The sequence below is a fragment of the Aedes aegypti genome, chromosome 3 (genome assembly GCF_002204515.2).
Source record: "Aedes aegypti strain LVP_AGWG chromosome 3, AaegL5.0 Primary Assembly, whole genome shotgun sequence".
NCBI lineage: Eukaryota > Metazoa > Arthropoda > Insecta > Diptera > Culicidae > Aedes > Aedes aegypti.
In genome coordinates, this window is record NC_035109.1 from 210,429,204 (window position 1) to 210,454,026 (window position 24,823).

The following is a 24,823-nucleotide window of genomic DNA, read 5'->3' on the forward strand; positions in this document are numbered from 1 at the left end:
GTGTAGTTACTTAATCATTAATGTTTTAATGTTGATGTTTTAATATCCATTTGCAACTTTATTTAATAGGCATGGTGTGCACTTATTTCTAGAACAACATTTGAAAATATCGTGTGTAACAAAAGTCATATGTATAGAAATTCGTTATCCATCGTCTTTCTCATTTTCATAGCAACTCGTACGAAAAGCGTTATTCAAAAACTTTGGCCAATGATAAATTAAACCAATAATCTTTAGCAAATGTTTTTCAAATTTTAGACTAGATGTGTTCCAACATAAGTGTTTGTAGTTTATTATGGCTTATTCTTGAAATGAAGCATAATTACCTACGGAGGAATCTATATCAGCTCTCGGAATATATACGACGTTGAGTCAGGTACAGATCATTATTTAACATCATCAGCCAATCGTGTTTTGTCCCTAGTTATTAGAGTCTATGATTTGCTATTTCCAGTAAATGCATTGCAAAATATAGTTCTCCACAGAGAACAGCCTTCGCGGCTTGTTCACAACTTGGTTCATCGCAAATCTTACACTCAGATGCCAACGAAGTGTCTATGTTTAGCTTTGCTTTTTGCCATTAGGTGATGGAGAGATAAAAGTACCTACAATGTCTCGACTAGTGTGCCGTTCCGTATTTGTTCAACATTTGCTCGGGCCGGATAATTGCAACTCAATATCAAACCAATGAACTAGATTAAAAATGTTCATCCGACTCCTATAAGGGTCCGATCGGTTTTGTGGTTTGCTTTGGAGCGTCGTCGTCACATGATATTTATCGGCCTCGATCATGCGCAACATAGCTGCTTGGAGGGTTTCTGTTTCAGACCACGAACACTTTCGGATTGGAGCGCCATGAGGTGAACAAGGCATTTAGGACGACATGGAACTTGTTTTGAATTACGCTAGATGATAAATGAGAACTTTATTAGGAAATTTAGGTCCTTCCTTAGCCTTGTGCTGAACGTTACCAGCAGGCAAAGTCATATCCAATATTAGTAACTTAATGGAAGTCGCACGGCAAATTAAAAACAAAATTTATCGATTTGAACTGTTTTAGATATTTATGAGACCTCAGCGAAAAACTTAGCCGAGTGGTTAGAGTCCGCAGCTACAAAGCACAGCCATGCTGAAGGTGTCTGGGTTCAATTCCCGGTCCATCCAGGATCTATTCGCAATGGAAATTTCCTTGACTTCCCTGGGATAAAAAATAATCGTATCTGCCACACGATATACGAATGCGAAAATGGCAAGTTTGCCAATGAAAACTTTCAGTTAATAACTGTGGTAGTCCTCATAAGATCACTAAGCTGAGAAGCAGGCTTTGGCCCAGTGAGGACGCAATGCCAAGAAGAAGAAAAAGAAGAATAAGAAGAAGATAAAGAAGATCTTTACAGTGGCAAGATGTGCTTTGCCCAGATAGCAGCAGCGGGGCCCAGATAGCCGTAGCGGTAAACGCGCAGCTATTCAGCTAGACCAAGCTGAGGGTCGTGGGTTCGAATCCCACCGGTCGAGGATCTTTTCGGGTTGGAAATTTTCTCGACTTCCCAGGGCATAAAGTATCTTCGTACCTGCCATACGATATACGCATGCAAAAATGGTCATTGGCACAGTAAGCTCTCAGTTAATAACTGTGGAAGTGCTCATAAGAACACTAAGCTGAGCAGCAGGCTCTGTCCCAGTGACACGTAATGCCAGAAAGAAGAAGAAGAAGATGTGCTTTTACATCAAATTTTTATCCTTTTATTTTATTTAAATGGTAAACTTTTCTACCCGGGCAGAGACGACTGTGTATGCCATATAGCAAGACGACCAAAACGTATTAGTTATTCTCATAATGATTGCAACATCCCAAATTTCCTGATTCCTGAAAGGATTCTAATAAGAAACCTGGAGAAAGTTGATAAGAATTCTATATGAATCCCAATAAGAATCCTACCAAGGTTCTATTGAAATCCCTGTAAGTTTTCTGATAAGTCCTGTAAAAGGTTCCTGAGGAAAGCCCTGGAAGGTTTGTGATAAAAATTCCTGACAATTTCTGGTGATAACACTGGAAGCTTTTGATGATAATACTGGTGGGTAGGATTCTGATGAGAATCCTGGTAATTCTATAATGAGAAAACTGGAAGAATCTCTGTGAGAGTCCTAGAAGAATTGTGATGAAAATCTTAATTTTAGAAGAGATTCAATGCTTCTATTGAGAATCCTAGAAAGTCTGGATAACAATTGAGAAAAGGTTTAATGTGAATCTTGGAACGATTATGATGAAAATCCAGGAAGGCTTCTTACGAAAATCCAGGAAAAATTCTGATGAAAATCCAGGATAGGATCAGAATACTGGAAGGAATTTAATTAGAATCCTCGGAGAATTCTGATGCGAGTCCTGGAAAGATTTGGATAAAAATCCTTGAAGCATTCTGTTGCGAATATTTATTCTGGAAGGATTAATGAAAATCCTGGAACGATTCGGATGGGAATCCTGGAGGAATTCTGATGAGTAGACTGGAAGGACTCTGATGAGAACCTTGGAACGATTCTGATAAGAATCCGGCATCTATGCTTTTATCCAGGAAGGGATCAGAATACTGGTAGGTTTTTGATTGGAAATCTCGGAGGATTCTGTTGCGAATCTTGAAAAGATTTGGATAAAAATCCTGGAAGCATTCTGTTGCGAATTCAAATTCTTGAAAGATTCCGATAAAAATAATGCTGAAGAAATTTTTTGAAGCGAATCCAGCAGAGATTCTGATGAAAATCCTGGAGCGATTCTGATAAGATTACTGGAACGATTGTGATAAGAATTCGACATCAATGCTGAACAAATTCTAAAATGATTTTCATGAGAATCATGAGAGGATGCTGACGAGGACTTTGACAGGATTTTGATGAGAATTCTGGAATGATATCTGATGCCAATCCTACGAAGATTCTGACAAGCATCTTGAGAGGATTCTGATGAGAATCCTGAGAGAAATCTGATGAGAATGCCGAGAGAATTTTGATGAGAATTGAGAGGATTCTAATGAGAATATTGAGATGATTGTGATTAGAATCCTAAGAAGATTCTGATGAAAATTCTCGAATTTCAAATAGAATTTTTAAGAATTCTAATGGAGAACTTGATACTAGCCTGATGTGGATTCGGCTAGGATACTGATGCCTAGAGGAATCTGATGGGAACTCTGAAAGGAGATAATTTTAAGACGATGCTGATGAGAATTTTGAAAAGAATTTTGCGGGAATTCTGATTGGAATCACAAATAGGTTATAACAAGTATGATGCGAAGAAACTTATGTGAATCCTGCGAGGAATCCAATGAGAATCCTTAGAGGATACTGGTTCTAGGAGATCCCTGAGAGGATTAATCTGAAACTTTCTAGCATTCTAATCTTTGCTTCCAAGGCTCTCAATGGAATCACAATTTCATAAATAAATCATTGCAACCTTGTAATTTGGCTTCCGAATGTTTATTTTTCTTGTGTTGAGAATATTCTTCAAGTTTTTTTTAATGTGTCAATTCATATATTCTTAAAAATATAAATTTTGAAATCCGAAACCAAATCCCGGACTTTTAAACAAAATCCGAAGAATGTCCCAATTTTTCCTCAATCTGCTGGAACAGTGTTATTTGATGTTTTGCATAATGGGCGATTTCTTATGATAAAAATTGGGCTTTTAAAACAGAAAACGGTGTTATGAAAATGGACTTAAAATGGTCACCTGTATTCAAAATGACCAGAAAGGCTTCCGATAGTCATCTTTTGTCGAGGATTATTGAAATTAACATCTTATTTGGAGTGCAAAAAAGTCGTCCACGCCTTTTAAGGCTTAACAGGATCTTAGCAGTACCGCAATACTTGGGTAAAGGAATCAGACATTCATGGAAAGTTGTCGTTTTCTCTTAGTTTTTCATGGATTTCATAAAATAAATTACACTACTCAAGTAAATTTCGAGTGATTCAACGTAATAATTTCATAACTATACTTTATCCTTAGACTTACACACAACCACAATAGTAGGAATGCCGCATTAATAGGCAAATTACCCTTCTAATGACTTTACCTGAAGTGAAAACATTCAATAAGACACCCATTTAAGAACTTCCTGACCTTTTAAGTTGGTGTGTAGTGATGGAGGCCACAATATCTTTCCGGAAATGTCTTTCTGGTGAATGGTGTAGACTGATGTATTTATCAAAATACAATGCCTAAATTCGTTCTGATATTTCCAAATCTATTTTTGTAGCAAATGTGATCAAATCAGTAGAAATGAGTAACAAGATTGCCTAAACCCAATAATTTTGGCGTTTAAAATTTAATGGTCTGTCCGGAACTAGGGGACTTCCCCTATACGTACACTTCCGTGCAAAAGTTTGGATTCATCCCCTAAAAAAACATACAAAAGCGTTTTGTCCATATCTCTGTGATGAATCTATGACTAAAGGTCGAAAGGACAAAAGGTCGAAGAACAAAAATACAGGGGACAAAAGGTTGAAAATCTCTTTTCAAAGAAGGAAAAAATTCCCACCAAGCAAATCATTTTCGACCTTCTGTTGGAAGAATTTTATCCTTTCGACCTTTTGTTTTTCAAACTTTTTCCATAAACTCTCTGTGATTACACGTCCAATTGAAACTCTCTATGGCTCATTCGAAAGGCAATGAATTATTTTTATTTCACTTGAAGTTGTGACATTTTTTTTAAAAACACTGAAAAAGCATGGCTAATTTCCTCAGCATTGGATCGATCAAATTGTTTAATGATTGTGTCATTAGCATCGAAATCTTACATTTTTCGAAAAGCATTCGCAAAATTTTGATAGAGAAATCTGACAACTATTGAAATGAAATGAAATGAAATAGTCATTCAAGTCATCGTGCAAAAGTTTGGGTGCACCACTTAGTATGATGTTTGTATCATGCAAAAGTTTGGGTTCACCTGAGTCGCACGCAAATCGTTTATGTCAACATCTCTGCCATTTTTCAATCGATTTTAATAGCAATGGCGCGTACATGATTGGTTTGAGATTTCACAAAATTTTCGTTTTTTAATAAAATTTAGGTGAACCCAAACTACTAAACGATAAGTTGAATGGCTGTTTCTTTGATTTAAAAAAAATTTCAGCTTCTTCTGCCAAAATCTCGTGAGTGCTCTTTGAACTATAAAAGATGACGATTCTAATGACACATGATTTGAAATCATGTGTCTTTAGAATCGTCATCTTATATAGTTCAAAGAGCACTCATGCCATGTTTTACAAATGTGCTTTTTTTGAAAAATGTCACAAATTTAATATACAAAATTCAAAAAATGTTTTTGATAAAATACCTTCGAAGTAAGAATACCTAATTGTCTTTCGAATGCGCCATAAAGATTATAAATTGAACGTATAATCACAGAGACATGGACAAAACACTTTTGTATGTTCATTAGGGGGTGAACTCAATCTTTTGCGCGGGAGTGTATAAGGTTCCATTTGCGCAACGCTATTTTCATTGCTCTTCAAAATTATAGTATGATGGAACTCTACCATTTTGACGTATATAGCAAGCACAACCAATGCAAAAACCATTTTTGTACAACTTAGTAACAAGTTTTCAATCTGAGTAGTGTTTGCTCCCTTTATCGCGTCCCTTGATCTTGCAGGGGCGAGCAATGAATACTTGTTCAATGTACAATACGTTAATCGAGTAATTTCACGAATCCGGTTAGGTGTGAATATATCATGCATCGCATCACCGGTTGGGTGACAAAACGTCGAATCCCAAAACGTCGAATCCCAATACGTCGAATGCCAAAACGTCGAAAGGACAAAACGTCGAAGGGACAACACGTCGAAAAGTAAAAAATTGAACGAAACGAAATTTCTTGAAAGAATGATTCTTCTTCAGAAGAATAAATAATTCATTATTTGCCGAACGTTATGCATAGCAAAATGCACCTCGATGTGAAAAAAAAGAAGTCCAGCTAGCAATGTGTAACATTCGCCGTTTTCGACGTTTTGTCCTTTCGATGTTTTGTCCCTTTCGACGTTTTGTCTTTCGACATTTTGTCCCTAAACCCGTATCACCAATCAAAGGTGTCTAAATACTAAATCCTTACTTTATCCTACTAACCCAAAATCCATCCCATGACAACTGTGCAGATGCGAACTGATTAGAGTAAAAAACTAAGGCGGCAATCTAGGGGTTTGAGATCATCCCGGTTTTATGCAGTTGAATGAGTTTTTCACCATGTTAACACTTATCGTGTTAATTTTTTTGGCTTCCATTGAAATGAAAAGAAAAACTACGTTCTCTCATCCTTTTTTGTTTTTGTCGTGTCGTTATGTTCACTTTCTGACAAAGCCTGCCTCTGAGCTAAGACATAAGTAATGAATGAAAAACATTCAATTTTATTATTTTATTGTTGATTTCTCTTCATCAACATTTCAAGATTTTCCGAAAACACACACATGTTATATGTGTATGTTTAACAGAATTATATGAGAAAAATGTGATGCAAAATTACAAATTAGGAACATTGATATGAACTGTTTTGAATAGTTTGTTTCCAAAAATTCTGGAATCTAGCAGGTAATATATTACAAAGATATGTATTCTTCTAAAATAGGAATGAAATCCAAAATGAACAGATAATTTCAACCATTTTATCAATTGAGAATACTCATCGGTTGATCTTTATTTATCCAGAAATAATTATCCTAAATCAGTCACATGATATTGAGCCCCAATGAATCTAGGTCACCCATATGATTTCTAGATGACACACGATTGGTAATTATGAACCCATCAACCCACTCACGACAACTTTTCTATAAAGCGCAGCGAATAGACGCGGGATAAACGGGTAGAAAACGAAATAAAATTGAGGAGCCCAAAAACGCACAGAGGGTAAAGTTCATCAACAAGTTTCACCCAAACGACGCATCAAAATATTAAGTTTTACAAATCTATCAGAATACGGTTTTGTCAATTTTAGATTAATTGGAAGCAATACATCTATTACACATAGAAAGTTTTTTTAATTACTTAAACTTCAACATTCAATATCATCCCAAGACGGCTGGATTTCAATACAAAAACGTGACAAATGGAGGAATATTTTATATAAACATTTTCTATATTTGCTCAACATAAGTTTTCCTAGAACATAATCATACTAATGTTTGAAGCATTACCGTTTTTATGTTGTTGATCGACATGAAATTCATATTGAACTTCAGTATATGAATAGGGAATTTCTATAGCGAATTATTGTCAAATTAAGCTATTACAAACATGCGTTTTTCACTTCTATTGCTATTCGTCTTTAGACGGTTTATAAAATTACCCATTTTTCGAATTCAATCTCACTGTGCAACGATACGCCGCAAAAGCACAAGCACCACTCACGCTAATTTACCTTTCCGGCGAATTGTGTCAGCATCGACGATGCTTTTTTTGCTAGTCTCCCTTGCTAAAATCCGCAATTCACGTCCCACGTCCTACCGTTTTTGTTATATATGGTCGGTTGGTCGGGTGCAGATAGCGAGAGAGCTCAGCTCATCTCCCCCACACTCAATCTAACAATTGGCTGCTTCGTGAGATCCGTCCGTGATGACGTTCTTTAGATCTTGGTATATTACAATTTAATGTGTCTGAAAGTACATCCGAAAAAAAAGCAACGCAGGAAACTGTTCGTTTGAGTTGCGCAAACTTTGGAATACAGACTACCCGAGATGGATGCTCTGAACAACAACGTTCTATATAAGATATGATCGACATTACAATCGGGAGATTAGGGAAGCAGCCGATGATGCCTCGCTCAAGCGGTGCCGGTTTTGTCAACTATTTGAGTTGTTTTTTTTTTTACAATCATATCCAATTGAAGATCTGCCTTAGTATTATATGAAAAATGACAAAAGGTTTTTGTGACTATGAGAAAATAAAAATTCTCCATAAAATATCGAAAACTGTTCCATGAATCCCTTAATTATAACAATCTCAGTGGCACCGGTAGAAGCATTTTTTTTTCAATTTAGAGCAGATAATTGTACCAGTAAATAACTTTAAAATATACTATTAATATAAAAGCATTCTCCATAGAAAACACAGAATGTGGGTTGATGTAGCGGAAACCTTCTTCTTCTTGGCATTAACGTCCCCACTGGAACAGAGCCGGCTATTCAGCGTAGTGTTCTAACAAGGGAAGGTCACGATGGTGTTACCCGGGGTTTTCAACCGGACTATTTTTGTTAGATTCTACATGTCGAAATATGAAAAACCCCAAAGCCTTTCGGGTGATAGGCCAGTGATGTAGCTAGGAGGAGCTCTAAAAGGGGCAATTTTGTACATGTATAATATTATTGAACTAACTGAAAATTTGCAAAAATATTTTTTCAGAGTAAATTGTGACGGTAGAGAACATAATTGACATTGATGTATGTTTAAGATGTATTTTTTTATTCCATAGGCGCAATCAGGATGGGTTTCTTCTTGGTATACTATTCCAATAAAACCCAATTTGTTTTGGTATCCATATTCCATGCTAGTTACGCCTATGACATAAAAATACATCATAAATATACATTAATGTCCATTCTGTTTATTACTATCACAATATCACAATAAATACTGAGAAATTTTCTTTTTGGCAAGTTTTCAATTGACTCAATAATATTATATTCGTACAAAATTGACCCTTTGAGAGCCCCTCCTGGCTACACCACTGGCTCATCACCCGAAAGGCTTTGGGGTTTTTCATGTTTCGACATGTAGAATCTAACAAAAATAGTCCGGTTGAAAACCCCGTGTAACACCATCGTGACCTTCCCTTGTAAGTGCACTTCCACAGTTATTAACTGAGAGCTTCCTTTGCCTTGGTTGCCATTTTCGCAATCGTATATCGTGTGGTAGGTACGATGATACTCTATGCCCAAGGAAGTTATGGAATCTTCCATTACGAAAATATCCTGGACCGACCGGGAAACGAACCCAGACATCTTCAGCATGGCTACCGGACACCTAAGTCGATTAATTCACAATTCCAAAATTAATGGCTCTATGCGATCATGTTTACCAATTTACGATAAAAACAGTATGGCCCATAAAAAATGGGATAATAGTGTGAACTTGAATTGAATAGACACTAACCTTATTTTTATTGTTTTGTTAGTAAATGTAAGGGGCTATCTTTTAAGCACATGGTCATTGTTTTGGATTTTCAGACCATCCCCTACCCCTCGTGGTCCTTTGTCCATACACAAATTTTAAAATTCATATGGATCCTGGTATTTGAGCAGCCTTATTTACGTGGTTTATTTACGGTTCCTAAATTTTGTTTACCATAGTATACTCTGACATGACTTCGTCGCACATGAAATTTTTTCTCTTATTTTTTCACCAACGTTTATGAACTATAATAAACAAGTTCGAATGTTTCAATTTCTATGAGTCAGAAAATGCATTTGATTGGTTTACACTCCGCTTATAAACTTTCCACTTTTAGTCTAATGGTTGCAAATGAAGATTTGTTCTGTCTCAAAAGATGGAGGGGGTGAAAAAGTTAAGGGGATGAAATTTGTTCCTTTGATTAAAAACTACTTCGACCAATGCCAATTCATAAGTTTTCAACAAGATAAAGCCGTTAACCTCACTTATATGTAGGCTCAATCATGGTTCTCCAGAATAAGCAGTTATAGCTGGAATGCCTTCGGGACTCCAGCGCTTCAGATGTGAACCCATTATTTCTTTTGACATAAACGAATATTCGAGACAAGACCTGAGAAGAATCGCACCTCAACTTTGACACTGTAAAAGTTTTCATTGCAAACATTTTGAACTCGTTGACTGTATCATAAAATCAGAAAATACACTTCCAAATCTTCTCTCAATGGGTAAAGTGAAAGATAAAATCAAAAACGAAAACAGATTTTAGATAGACTGAAAAATCATTCAATAAATCATCCATGGACCGATGTACGAGTTCACTAATTTGACGTTTGAGCGGTGCCGAATTCACTCGTTGCCATGGTCACGCAAATAACACGGCACCGCTCAAACATCAAAAAACGAACTCGTGCATCGGTCCATTGTGTGCAGCTTCCGGAAACTACCCAGCCTAGCTCCGAGTTCAACAGAATAAGGTCACCTATCTCAACAACCGGGTCTGCCTGCTCTTTTTTTCTAATTGAAAGACCATCCCATTGGATGTTTTCAGATGGAATTGCTTCCCATCCACACGAGACTTGATGGCTTGGATTCGATGTCTCGAATGAATACCTCGATCCGTGTCAGGCGTCCGAGAATAACTCCACGCTGTCGTTTAAGCTCCGTCATGCCGAAAGCTGTTGCGAAACGTTGTTCCGAACTACTCAAATGTTGTGGCTAAACACAAATGTACCGCCGGCTGGTGACGCCGTTGAAATCCTCAGCTGCTTGTGTCTGACTGGAATAACAACCGACGTCTGACGCGCTGACACTAAAACGACTTGCGTCGCGACTGACGTGAAACTTGCCTCGCCTTCTGGCTTGCCAAATGTACGAAAAACGGAACTTTCCGTACGCGAAGAAAGCACTAGGCAAGTTTTACTGGTTTAACACTTCAATTTATTTCAAGTGCAAACACTTTTACACTTAACTAGTACTTCACTTTAAGAATTTGAAAATAGAACTGACTTCATCCGCGCACACCACGCGTATTTATACTACGCGCCACGTGTTCTGGAAACATCTACATCCTTGGCGCTGCTTTCAATTGCAAGTGATGACGATGATGATGGCAATTATGATTGATGATCGACGCGTAAGCTGTTCATGTCTAGTCGCTCACTCACTTCCTGGTATGCAATCGCTCACTCACTAGAAGGCTCTCAGTGAGTGAACTTTGACAGGTGCCGATGTGCGATGTCGCTGCTGTTGTTATAATTGCTGCTACTACCGTGTGTGTGGGAGACATTACACTCTTTGCGCAGTATAATCGTGTGTTGCTAAGTGTTATATGGGATGATGGTAGTTTGTACGGGAATGTTGTTCATATCGCTTCTGCTCTATAAACACTATCGAGCCATAGCATTTGTACGTATTATCAATGATATTCAAATTTATTTGAATTGCCTTACCCCGTTAGAAGTGATCGCTTCATCACGCGATAATTATGGTTCAGTTTGAGTTTTATATGGATTTTTTTTTATGGTGCATTGCTTTAAACTTTTAAAAGAACCATATGTCGCATGCCAAAATGTCGAAAGATTAAATGTCGAATGCCAGAACCAGGCAAAGGAAAATTTAACGAGCCATGATTTAATCCCATTTATCCGCTTGTATTCACACAACACGCATGTCATTTATCGTTCGTGGCAGGTAACGAGCCACGAAAGGAATAAAGACAGACACACACCACCCACTGCATGGCGCCGATCACTATGTGTCAACAGTTGTAACATTCGCTGATACATTCTTATTCTGATCAAGAAACAGAGGCGAATATTATCCATTTTCTGTCCTATGTTTGCAACCAAAGGAGTGTTCGATTATCCAATAGATTAGTATCATTATCAGAAAATATAAAAGTTATTACCAATTTTATACAATCACTCGAATGGCTCGACACCGTTGTAGTCTATGAGAGTTGCTGCTCTTTAACGCTCTTTCGCCACATACCAAACGAGAGAGTGAATAGCAACATTCATAAGGTTCTGCAATCGACAAATGGGTTGTATGACATTTGCCAGAAAGCCGTTTGCCAGAATCAATTTGCCAAAATGGATCATTTGCCAGAAAACCATTTGCCAGAATGGACCATTCCCCAGAAAGTCATTCCCCAGAAAGACCATTTCCCAGAAAAAATATTACTACATTACTTTGCTTTGTGTAGCAATATTTAGGTGTGTAAAATCTTTCGAATCATTATGATATTCAGCGTACGATACATAATCATATGCAAAATAATTGTGACGTAAGTTTTTAAGCTTTTTGTTTGATAAAATGTTTTAAACCAATAATGATATCATAAACTTATTATATAGATAGCTGTAGGGGTAAACATGCAGCTATTCAGCAAGCTGACGGACGTGAGTTCGAATTCCACCGGGCGAAGATTTTATTGGATTGAAAATTTTCTCGATGTCCCAGGGCATAGAGCATATTCATATCGGCAATACGTTATACACATGCAAAAATGATCAATTGCCAATAAAAGTTCTCAGTTAATAACTGTGGAGGAGCTCGTAAGAACACAAAGCGTAGATTTGGCTCTGTCCCAGTTGGGACGTAACACAAGATAAGAAGAAGAAGGTGTAATAGATTTCCGAGGTTTTCATAGTTTCTGAGAAATAACTGTTTTTTTATGTTAAAATAGTCATCAACTTTATACAAGCTATTAGGGGTTGTCCATTAACCATGTGATCATTTATGGGAGGATGGAAGGGGGCCTGGCCAATGACCACGATACAAACAATTCTTTTTAAATTTTTGTATGGACGAAAGACCCCGTGGAGGTAAAAAATCCGAAAGAATTGACCACGTTGTTAATGGACAACCCCTTATAGGCAACTGTATTTTCAACATTCTATTAATGATTTTCCCTTCTTTGAAGATTAGGCTGTTCTTTAGGGCTAACTAATTCAAGGACTTATATGCTTCATAGGAGATTTACCCTTCTTTATATTATTGGCTAGTCTTTATAATTGTACTGTGTGTTTCTGCCTGCAGTTAACAGAAGGAATGGAAGTAATGTAAACAAGGTTATGTCATCTCAATTTAAAAATGTCTGTAAAAAGGATTTATGTAAAAAAATGCAAATATCGGGAAATGGAAAATCAATATATGTCCTCAAATAAAACAGAAAACTAAATTGAAAGTGATTCAATAATGGAATATTTACCATGGCCTTCATCTAATTTCTCATTGAAGATTACTCGAGTGATTCCGAAAACATTAATCTTCGACTTGTGTCATAGAGCAAGCGACAGAATATGAGAAACTAATATATGTGTGTTTTTTTGGTTTCCACCATTAATCATGGCCACGTAGCAGTCCTGCTAAGAATTTCAAAATATCTCCGGTTCCAGATAGCTAAAACTAGCAGCCAGGGTAAACACTGAAGATTGAAGAGTTCCGGCAGCCTGTCGAAAATGTTGTAAAACTACTTTAAAACAATAAATAATGCGGTTCAAATTATTAAGAGTAAAACAGTTTAACGTTCTTTTTAAGGACTAAATAATGTATTTAAATATATGACCGAAAGAACATTGGGTAGTCATTTGAGTCATATTGTTCCAATGATTATTGGCGCTAAAGTGATCATATTTCAAACATAATTTTCCCTTCTTTCACTCAAAGGCTGTTCTTTTCAGTTGTTTTGCAATTTTTTTCCGCAAAGATATACTATTCATATTTCAGAAATTATTCAACTAAACTAATTCGTGTAAAACGTTTCAGCTTTTTTGTTCTCAGACCAGCTATGTAAGTAGTGAACATTGCATAAAATTGTATGCGAAGGATTTTAACAACATAGACTAAATAACACGGATCTATCAGTTACGTTGTTTTATACTTGTTATAATATTACAAATATATAAACATTATTTGGAGCAATATTTACGATGCGAGTGAAATACTGTAGAAGTGACGCTAAATTTTAATTAATTTTGCGCTGCAACTGTGCAGTGCTAGTAGTCTAATCCTCTTGAGGTAAATAATGTGAAAGTTGACTACACAATGTTTCATGCTATAAGTGCAAATAATATGAGTATATTCAAGATACAAAAATGACAAATATCGAAAATTTCGGTAGGCTTGAGGTGAAGATGCATCGAAGCCAAACCTCAAATTTTCAAGAGCATAAACCTCGAGAACCAGCCAGCGGTTTGAGCTGAAAACTTAATCGATTGGTCACACGCTGGTGGTGACCAATCGCTAAATTTTCAGCTGGAATGGCTGTTTTAGTCTCTAGATTTGCGCTCTTGAAAATTTGAGGTTTGGCTTCGATGCATCTTCACAAATATGTCGATCAATTGATATCAAGGTTAAAACGAATTACAAAAAATGATTCTGGGGAATGGTTTTCTGACAAATGGTCCATTCTGGGGAATGGCTTTCTGGCGAATGGTACATTCTGGGGAATGGTTTTCTGGCAAAAATCATTCTGGCAAATTGATTTTGGCAAATAGTTTTCTGGCAAATGTCATACAAACGACAAATGCACGCGTTCATTTTCTAACGTTTAAGCGGTGCCTTGTTATTTATGTCACCATGGAATCCAATGAATTCGGCACCGCTCAAACGTCAAATCTCGAAAACTTATTCATATAGACTCAAGTCAAAAAAGTTTACAAACTTACTTTATCGATCCCACGTGTTTCGCAGACGAAATTCTACACGTTTCGCTCTGAATCAACTCGATTTTTCACTTTTAGAACGTTTAATTTTCGGATTTACAAAACGACAAAAGTAAGATTTTCAACTTTCGCAACCTAACTACTACTTTCGCCACCCCTCTGTATGGAGAGACAAAGTGACTTAACCACGAATCAAAACAAAACACTACTTGAGTCGATTTTACACTGGTAGAAAAACGTCGCAAGTAACTGAATAAAACGGCTTATCATTTCGTCATAAAATTCTTGTGTGAAATACTAGGAACTCCATAGTTTTTGAACGCGAGCTCATTGTATGCAAAATTTAAGCAATGTACACGTCGAAAAAATGTTAAAAAAAGTGATTCATTTTAAAACAGTTTTAGAAGACAGGTTGTGATTTTCCTGAATTAATTTTCTCAAAACCGTATGGAAGTTACTTACGTCGATTTGAAAAAGTAATCGAGTGTGAAATCGTGCGTTGGTCCATCGCGATGTGCCACGAACTGTTATGGTTCACGAACTCTTATACTCTCCGAATATGGTTCGATCGGCTTATTCGAATTCAATTCCAAACACTGGTCAGAACGCGTAATCTAAAAATGTTAAAAGGTACAAAACGTCGAAGGTCCTTACGTCAAGAGAAGTCAATTTTCTACAGAAATTTGGAATTGTTTTCCAGGATTCTTTTTCCACATCCAGTTTGAATAAATATACTACAAACATCGTTTGGCATAGAGTGTATTATTTATTCTTTCGGGAAAAAATCATTCTTCCAAGAAATTTACTTTTCGTTCAATATTTTTACTTTTCGACGAATTGTTATATCAACGATTTTTACGAGTAGTGTTTATTCATTGATTATGTTGCACGCTCCTGTGGGGCGATCGTCGAAATCCGGTATAATCCCGTTCGGTTCGCGTTGTGCGGGCGAAGAAAAAAGTTGCCATCTATGCTTATGCCCATGCATTTACAGTCGACTCTCCACATCTCGAAATCTCTCCCTATGTCGATTATTTCATAAGTCCCTTCAGTCTGCATACATTTTTACTTTCCATATCTCGTTATCCTCCTTATCTCGATATCTCCATATCTCGATGTAATTCTGTTGATTTTTCGTTCTCAATTTTCTCTCCGTCGATATGACCAATATCGAAGGTTACTAGACCAATGTTTTGGAATTCAAAACAAATTAGGAGCGCAAAGTGACGTCTGTTTGTGTATTACTTTCTTGGCAACGGAGTGTTTTTCAATCTAGTATTCATCAAAAATTTGTTCTTTGTCTCGATCTCTCCCTATCTCGATGGTCCCTTCGTAATCGAGATGTAGAGAGGCGACTGTAATATAAAATGAATTTATCCCGTATACCAAGACGAATCCTGTAAACAAACAATTGCATCCCAAATCCAAACTTCCAGTGTTTTCTTGTGAAGGATAGAGGATTTGCTTAGAGCAAGTAAAACGTCAACATTTCCTTAACATTTCTAAATTGACCTGCATGCGAACGTAGCCGGCGCCGTTATTGTTTGTTATAGTAATGAGAGCATCAGTACATATTGAGGATGCTACTGATCCTGAGTATAGCGTCTGTTAGACCTCTGTGTACACTCCCGTGCAAAAGTTTGGGTTCACCTACGACGCATGCAAATCATGTTTGTTGATATCTCTGTCGTTATTCGACCAATTTAAATACTCTATGGCTTAGTTGAACGTAAATAATAAGGCGAAAATGATTGGCATGAGATTTCACAGAATTTTCGTGTTTTAAGTAAGAAACGTGGTTTCACTGGTACACTTAAGCTACCTATGGAGCTACCCTTTTTATTTATGGAACATGCTACAAATGAGGGGGTTAGCAGCAAAGAAGTGTAAGTAACCAAAACCTAGTTTAAAAAAATCAACTGTTTAGTTAAAAAAAAAATTATTCCATGTATGGAAAACAAAAATAAAACAAGTAAATGTTATATATACGTATTATTTATTCATTTTTTCTGTTGGACGGAAAAAATACCTAAACATGTTGGAAAGCTTTAGAACAGTAGATTATTTCAGTTTACCTAATTCAAAACCAACCAAAACCCTACCAAAATGTCATTTACACCACTTTGCCCGTCAAATTATTATGAAACAGAGTGTTTTCATTTTTATTGGTGCATTGAATAGGCTGCCGAAAAACGGCTCTAAGGTCAACTTTATCGCTCCTAATTCCGTTCGTTGTGTATGTACTTGACCTCAATTTACACAAATCAGCAACGTGCCGGAAATTTACCCTTTTTTCCAAATGCTACTGTAAATTAGGAAAAAATGAACTACATTGTGTTACGTCAACAAACCATAACCATATAACCCAAACGACGTCATGCTTTGTATAAACACATGTTCCTCTCATTTAATGACCATAATCATCGCAAACCATGTGTGCACTCAGAAGATTTCTCAAGCGCCAGTCAGTATCGTAAAATTCCATCCGAAAAAATATCTCACAATCAGTATAAATCAAAACAAACTAAAGCCGCATTAGCCGATCGCAAATCGCTCGATTTGCCAGCTGGGCTCTACAAAATGCGATCATAGGAAAATTGACATGTGAACTGTATTTCTTCGGCCCCTGAGAAGCGAGCGGACCTAATGATGTTCATAAAACCGACCATAAAATAAACAAATGAGGTCAGGAGCAAGATAGGAATTCCCGCAATTTTGCTTTCTGCCCGTTCGTTCACTCTGGTGCAACTGATCGATCATGTGTTTACTACTAGGTTGGTATTGCAGGAAAGAATGGCAGAAGCATACGGCACTAAGCCACTTACTCAAGTGTCTCTAGCTTAAGAACCCTACCAAAATGGATCGGAAGAATGGGGAATGACTTGTAGACGGGCAGGCAGCTCAATGTATGCTGCAGAAATGTTGAATGAACAGGGTCAGTAAAATACGGGTTATGCACAATTGCGAGTATCCAGTGTACAGGTATGTTCCGATTTTGTCAACACATTTTGTAATTTTTATTTGATAAAAACAGAACGGTCAAAACGATTAACTCGACGATCAACTGTCAACCAGTCAGTGTTTTGAATTTATTTATTCTTTGGATTATTCTAACAATGTATGTTGGTAAATTAAAGTTTTTTTTAATTGGTACAACCTTAGCATTTTTCCATTTGTTAGGAAAATATGCTCATTGAAAACATTTGTTAAATATATCAACTATGAAAGATAAGCTACTTTCTGGAAGTTTCTTGATGAGGATGTAGAAAATTCCATCATCGCCAGGAGCTAGAGTGTCCATCCCGGGACAACCCCGGACAAAAAATCCCGGGATTTGATAAATTTAGGGATTTCCCGTTTCCCGGGATTTTTATCCTGACATCCCAGGAATCCCTGGATTCCCGAAAAGAGTAGAATTTGCTGAAAACCATGAAAAAGAATGACGTTTTTCATCACTATCAAGCCTTATTTGATAAAATAGAAAAACATTATGAAAAAGAGAATAAACGAGTAATTATTTTCATGAAAAGACCCATTTACCAAGTAAGAAACACATATTTTTATTTGTCTAGTAGCAAAGTTTCAATGATTCTCTCTTCAACATTCGCCGGGGTTATTATCCTAAAGCAAATTTGAAAGTACACCTAAACTTCAGGACGAGCAAAATGGCCAGGAAATGGACACTCTACCAGGAGCTTTCATATTTTTGATTTTTTTTTTAATAATAGTTCTCACTTCTTCCAAATCAGTCTTCCAGGAATTTTCGAAAATGTTCTCTTGATTGAGAATATTTTCGAACTCCTGAATAACTTGATTTTCAATTGGACTAGTAAGTCCTAAATTGAAATTGTGTGCGCTTTCAAACTGCATAGCAAGTTGTTGAGCTTTTTCGCAATTGTTTTTCTCTTTCAATGTTGGTATTGGACTATTGGTATTCGATAATTTCCAGAAGGGCTTAGAGCCAGGGTCCAATTGAGAAATTTATTTCAGTGTTTGGATTTCGATCAGAATAAGCTGATCGAACCATATTCGGAGAGTGTTACAGTTCGCGAACCATTGCAGTTCGTGGCACATCCCATTCGGAGATTCCTATGAATGTAAACATTCACTCTCTCGTTTGGTACGTGGCACGAGAGCGTTCAAGAGCAGCAACTCTCTCAGACTGCAACCGTATCGAATCGTTCGGGTGATTTATGTTTTGCGTAAAATTGGTAACAACTTTTATGTTAACTGATAATGCAGCCTTTAACAACCTAATTATAATCTATTGGACCATTGAACACCCCTTTGGATGCAAACATACCACAGAAAATAATAAATATTTGCCTCTGTTTCTTGATCAGAATGAGAGTGGATTAACGAATGTTACAACTGTTGACACACAGTGATCGGCGCCAAACAGTGGGTGGTGTTTGTCTGTCTTGTTTTCGTTCATGGTTCGTTGTCTTCAACGAACGATGAATGTCATGTGTGTTGTATGAATGCAGGCGAATAAATGGGATGAAATTATGGCTGGTGTGTCAATGATCGTTAAACTTTCCAAAGCCTGTTTTATTTTCAAAATTTTCGTTTCTTGTGAAAAACATTTCTTGATTTCTTCCTGAAAATCCTGCCATATAATTTTCATAGCAGGATCGTGAGTGCGTTGAAATTGCCTTCTCCTCACGTTTTTAAGACGGATCAAGAGTTTAAGATCATCGTCTATAATCACGGATTCAAATTTTACTTCACATTCTGGAATTGCAATGCTCCTGGCTTCAACAATGGAATTTGTTAAAGTTTCAAGAGCATTGTCAATATCAAGTTTAGTTTCTAAAGAAATGTTAACATCAAGATTAGAGTCAATATATGTTTCATATATATTCCAGTCGGCTCGAAAATAATTGAAAGTGGAGCTGATAGGATTGAGAATCGCTTCATGAAATATTTGAAATGCAACAGGACATGATCAGAATCAAAATCAGCATGAGTAACTAATTGGCTACATAGATGACTAGAGTCGGTTAAGCCCAAATCAATCGTAGCTGGATTTCTAGAAGAGGAAAAACACGCAGGGCTATTAGGGTATTGAGTGATAAATATCCTGAAGAGCACTCATCATATAAAATTCTGCCGTTGGAATTACTTTGAGAATTATTCCATGACCGATGTTTGGCATTAAAGTCACCAATGACAACATTTTTTGACTTATTGCGAGTCAATTTTCGCAAGTCAGTTTGAAACAAATTAACTTGCTGTCCAGAGCATAAGCAGCTATGAAAGTATATTTACCAAGCTGTGTTTCAACCGAAACGCCTAAAGTTTCAAAAACTTTAGTTTCAAATGACGAAAACAGTTGATGTTTTATACGCCTATGAATGATGATTGCAACACCCCCACATGCCCCATCAAGTCGATCATTACGATAAACAAAAAAGTTAGGATCTTTATTAAGTTTGGATCCAGGTTTTAAATATGTTTCAGTAATAACTGCTATATGCAAGTTATTAGCTGTAAGAACATTAAACAGCTCGTCCTCTTTACCATTCAAGGAACAATCATTCCAAGTCAAAATATTTAAATTATTATTTGGATCCATTAGAAAAACGTAATCCAATAACAATTTGATTTGTAAATTTTACACCAACTTGGACTGCTTCAGTCATAGTGGTGGCTTTGAGCATTGCATCAATCATTAGATTCAATTGTTCAGTTAGAAAATTAAAATCAGGGGCAGACATATCACTTGAAATGGGTACATTTATTGATTTTCCGTTATAATTTTCGGTAGACGAAGAGGCGGAGTAGATGTTATATAAATTTGGTGGTATTTTCCTTCACGGGATAGACGTCCTTAGCGTGAGAAGAACCTCCGCAAATCATGCATTTAGCATCCATGCGGCAATTTGTTGTACCATGACCCCACTTTTGGCACCGACGGCACTGAGTGGGGTTCTGGTAATTTCCTCCAGGTTTCTGGAAATGTTCCCATGTCACACGGACATCGAACATAAGTCTTGTTTTCTTTCTAAAGCTCTAATATTATTTAGTTTACATTTGTTAAAGTGAACTAAATAATATTCTTGAGGAAGCCCTTTTCGAAGAATGCCAGATCGGGTTCTCTTTTTCATAATGATTGCTTGGACTGTAGAAAACCTAAGTAAATCATACATTCCATTTTTGATCTCTTCAGGTGACTTATAGCCACTTGAGCGACCTTTCAAGATGAATTAGAACAATCGTTCAGTTTTGTCGTCATAAGTAAAAAACTGTGCTTATTCTCTTCAAGATGTTTGAGAAGAAGTTTGCAAACTTTAAGAGTTTCCAGCAAAACGCGACAGTCTTCTTTCTTTGCGATTTGGAAGGAAACCTTGATTCCCCTAATGAAGTACTTTTATTAGACTAATAAAAATCACGTTGATTGGTATTAGGGTGGCCTAACAGCCGGATAAACTAGCGTTATCAACTATCCAATTTATATATTTTCAAAATGGTCGCCTTTCTAACGCCATTCAAAGCAATTGTCAAACGTTGTCTCCTATTTTTAACCGCCTTCCACCCCACAGCTTATACAAATTATATTATTTACACATTAGATAAAACCTTTGTACTATCAAATAAATGATAAATATGCAAATTACCAGAAATTCCTCCAACAACTGATTCAACACAGGTTCATAACACGCATGTGAGCCACTTGTTGGTTGATGCTCCGTGTCTGCCTTCGCGCCTCCATCGCGGATGGGAAGCACCTAAATGTTGAATTAGTTTATTGAGTGTCTGTGTCTACACCGCACTAACATAATATCGCATTTCCGTCTTTTTACAGATCTGTCCCGGGCGCAGCGAACTCTGTCCAAGAGTCTCAACGAATTCAACTTCGAGTGCATCGGATCGACGCAAACCGACGATGAACAGGTGATAGCAGATAGCCTTAAGCAGTTTAGTAAGCTCATATCGGCGATTGAAGAAGAACGCGATCATATGGTGAGTATCGATCTCTACTCGTTGAGTTCAACTCTTTCCGGGCTTCAGTTTGCTCGGTGCTTCTCAGACCGTTATTATAAAAAAAAATCTTCATCAAATCTATACTTACCTGTCGTTTTCTATGGCTAATAGCCTGGGACACGGTTATATGAAAAATTTAGATTCTCGCTCCAGTCCACTTTTTGGATTGCATTTAGGTCCCATAACAACAGTGCAAAATTTCAGCTCGATCGGAGAAACTATATTTTAGCGCCAGCCTTTCAAATTTTGTATGGAATTTACTATGGGAAAACTTACTTTTGCAAAGAAAAACTGCCAGAGGTCGCCCAATGACCTCTATAAAAATTCTGAACACAGTTCTTGATAGGTATTCCTACGATGAACAACATTGCCGAAGACCGCAAAGCAATCTGATGCTTGTGAAAAAAGTTATCAAGCAAAGACTAGCAAATAGGTTTTCATTGAATAACTTTTTTTCACAAGTGTCGGATTGTTTCGCGGTCTTCGGCAATATTCTTCATCGTAAAAATACCTATCGAGGTCTGTGTTCAGATTTTTTATAGAGGACAATGGGCGACCTCTGGTGATTTTTCTTTGCAAAAGTAAGTTTTCCCATAGTAAATCCCATACGAACTTTGAACGGCTGGCGCTAAAATATAGTTTCTCCGATCGAGCTGAAATTTTGCACAGTTGTTATGGGACCTAAATGAAATTCAAAAAGTGGACTGGAGCGAGAACCTAAATTTTGTCCCACACTAATTGCTATCCTGCATGTCTGAAAACATTTAAAAAAATCGTAGGGCCGTTTTGATGGTACAAGTCCAGATATCGAAAGCAATCCTGAGATGTTTGCAAGGATTTTATTTTATCATCATTCCATATTTGTTACTTTTAAGTGGAGTTTTGAATAAAAAGATCAACAATTTTTGAGTTTCGCATTTCTTGCGTTGTAATCACCAAGAGCATTAATATTTAATAGATTATTGAAGCATTCTAATACCGTTTATCATGTTCAAATGTTGTAAACGATAAATTTTGATTTCTAAATGAGACATAAAAATTGTGCTTTGCAAGTGGTACGATAAAAAATCGTGAAAACGAAATAATAACGGATATTTTGCTCAGACGTGTAGCTTAGTCATAGAAAACGACTGGTGAGCACAGATCTTATGGAGATATTTTGCTGATAATACCGGTCTGTGGAGTACCGTGATTTGTTGTTGTCGGCCAACCGCCAAAGTCGGCCAATAAGGTGTTGCAATATAAACATTTACCGAACCGAACCGAAGTTACATCATCATCATCCACGCTTGATAATATGTTTCATTTTTCACCTCCTTCCTGTTTCTCGTTTTGTTTGCTTTCTACACAGCTTGACCGAGCGCACGACCAGATCGTGGGGCCTCTGGAGGAGTTTCGCAAGTGTCATATAGGGGGCGTGAAGGAGAACAAGAAGAAGTACGATAAGAAGACGGCCAAGTTTTGCCAGGCGCAAGAAAGGTTCCTCAACATGTCCTCCAAAAAGCCGGGAACTGCAGTCGTGGAGGTAAGTGTACTCAGTCAGATTCAAATTATCATCTGTTAAGATTTAAAAAATGCAATGCAAATTGTCTACAGTTAACTCTTCCTAACTCAATATTGAAGAGGTCGAGTAAAAAGGGCATCAAGTTAAAGAACATTTATTTTTAAATTTTAGAACTTTTCATTATATTTTTTTTTTCAATTCAAATAGATTTTTTCAGAAAAGTAATTTTAACGTGTAAAATGTTAACATATTTTCCTGCGTAATAAGATATATTTTTCAATCTGAAATGCAATATATTCTTCAATATTCATTTTAATATTAGCAAAATCGATACATTTAATCCTTTAATACTCTTTTTTCGATCTAAATATCATTATTCTAAATTGCATCTAAGCACGTTTTGAGAAGGGGTTTCCCATGAATCATATCCAATTATTTATCAATACTGCAGAATAACTGCAGAACTGAACTTTGAAACGTTTTGCTTAAACGAACTTTTTGTCAGTCCAACACTTTGCCGCGAACATTTAAAGCGAAGAAATTCTATCTCCGTTAATGAGATTTGGTCTAACGATCCTCTATGTTTGTTATCCCTATATGCTTTCAATCCAATTAACCGCGCATTCACCCTTCCTGTCCGTCTAAACGTGTAATTTGTCTGCACAGCCGTTAGTTAGGGAGCGACCTTTTTTTATGTCTCGCGCGTGTCACGCATTTCCCAAGTTCGAATTGATGTCGTCATCAACTATATAATAGGCACAGGTCCAACCTACACTAACCTAACAGGTCGCCGTCAATACTGTCAACTGGATGCTTTTGAATGATGAATTCATCGCTCTCGCACACTGACTGACTGACTAACTGTCGGGATATGGTTGACAATGTTAATGGGCATTCTGCAAGAGGGAAATTTCTGTTTTGGATCTTGGTGAAATCGCATGCGCCAATTTCACCCTACCATTTTGAACGTCCGCCGAATGATATCTCCCGGATTCATTCATGCCAGGATACGTAGGCGAGAACTGGATATTTGTAGATTCGTGTATTTGCTGTATAACCTGTGCTCGTTTGTGGCAAATGAACTTCGAATGTTTCAATATTGAACGTATTTCATTGTGCGGATGTGATTTCATTACAGGAATCGGATGATTTTGTTATTTTAACGATTGTTGGCTTGGTTTTTCTTTAGACGTGATAGTATTCTTATCCGCGGGCTCCTGATAGCCGTAGCGTTAAACACGCAGCTATCCAGCAAGACTCTGCTGAGGGCCGTTTTTTTTTTAAATTTCTTTATTAGTATCTACCTTATTTGGTAAAACAAATCTAAGATTTCATTAACATTTTGTTAACAACATATTACATTTCATTTGTCGTAGCAGTTCAGATTTTTTACAAGTGAGTTGACTTCACCTGCTTATAGGAAAAAAAAAGGCTTTTTTCACTCAACCTAAATATATAACTTATTAATCGTGGCAATAGAAGATTGTAACAATTTTTGCCTGAAATTATAAATATTTTTTTTGACATTTGTTCCAATGTTTCAACATTGGATATTCTATGTAACTCATTGGTACTATACCAGGGAGGATTGGTACTATACCAGGGAGGAAGAATCATTTTCAAAATTTTATTTTGAATTCTCTGCAGAGCTTTCGTCCTGGTATACAATAGCTAGTTCATATTTTACAGCATACAACATGGCTGGCCTGAAAATTTGTTTGAATATCAAAAGCTTGTTCTTAAGACGAAGTTTTGATTTTTTTTTATTAACCTCTCTACCGGCAGCTTCATTTTTTACAACTAAAAAAATATTCAAATCGCAATAACTTTTTTGTTTCTCGATATTTTTGCACCATTTTTCACAAGATCTCAAAAATAAAATATTCAGATGTTCCTTGGGGCACCGACATTCTCCATATAAAATGTTTTTGGTGACCATTATGTTTTTGGTCGATTTATCAAATAAATAAAACATGTATAAAACAAGGCCAGATAATAAGAAGCTACTCTGGA

General features: G+C 36.7%; 1 protein-coding gene across 1 annotated transcript in view; it reads left to right on the forward strand.

The window, feature by feature from the left end:
• The window catches only part of LOC5564087 (rho GTPase-activating protein 26), a 182,989-nt gene that overhangs the window by 88,309 nt on the left and 69,857 nt on the right, over nt 1-24,823 (forward strand). Inside the window, 2 exon segments of the mRNA XM_021850753.1 lie at nt 21,128-21,285; nt 22,658-22,831. Coding sequence (XP_021706445.1) covers nt 21,128-21,285; nt 22,658-22,831 — 332 coding nt within the window.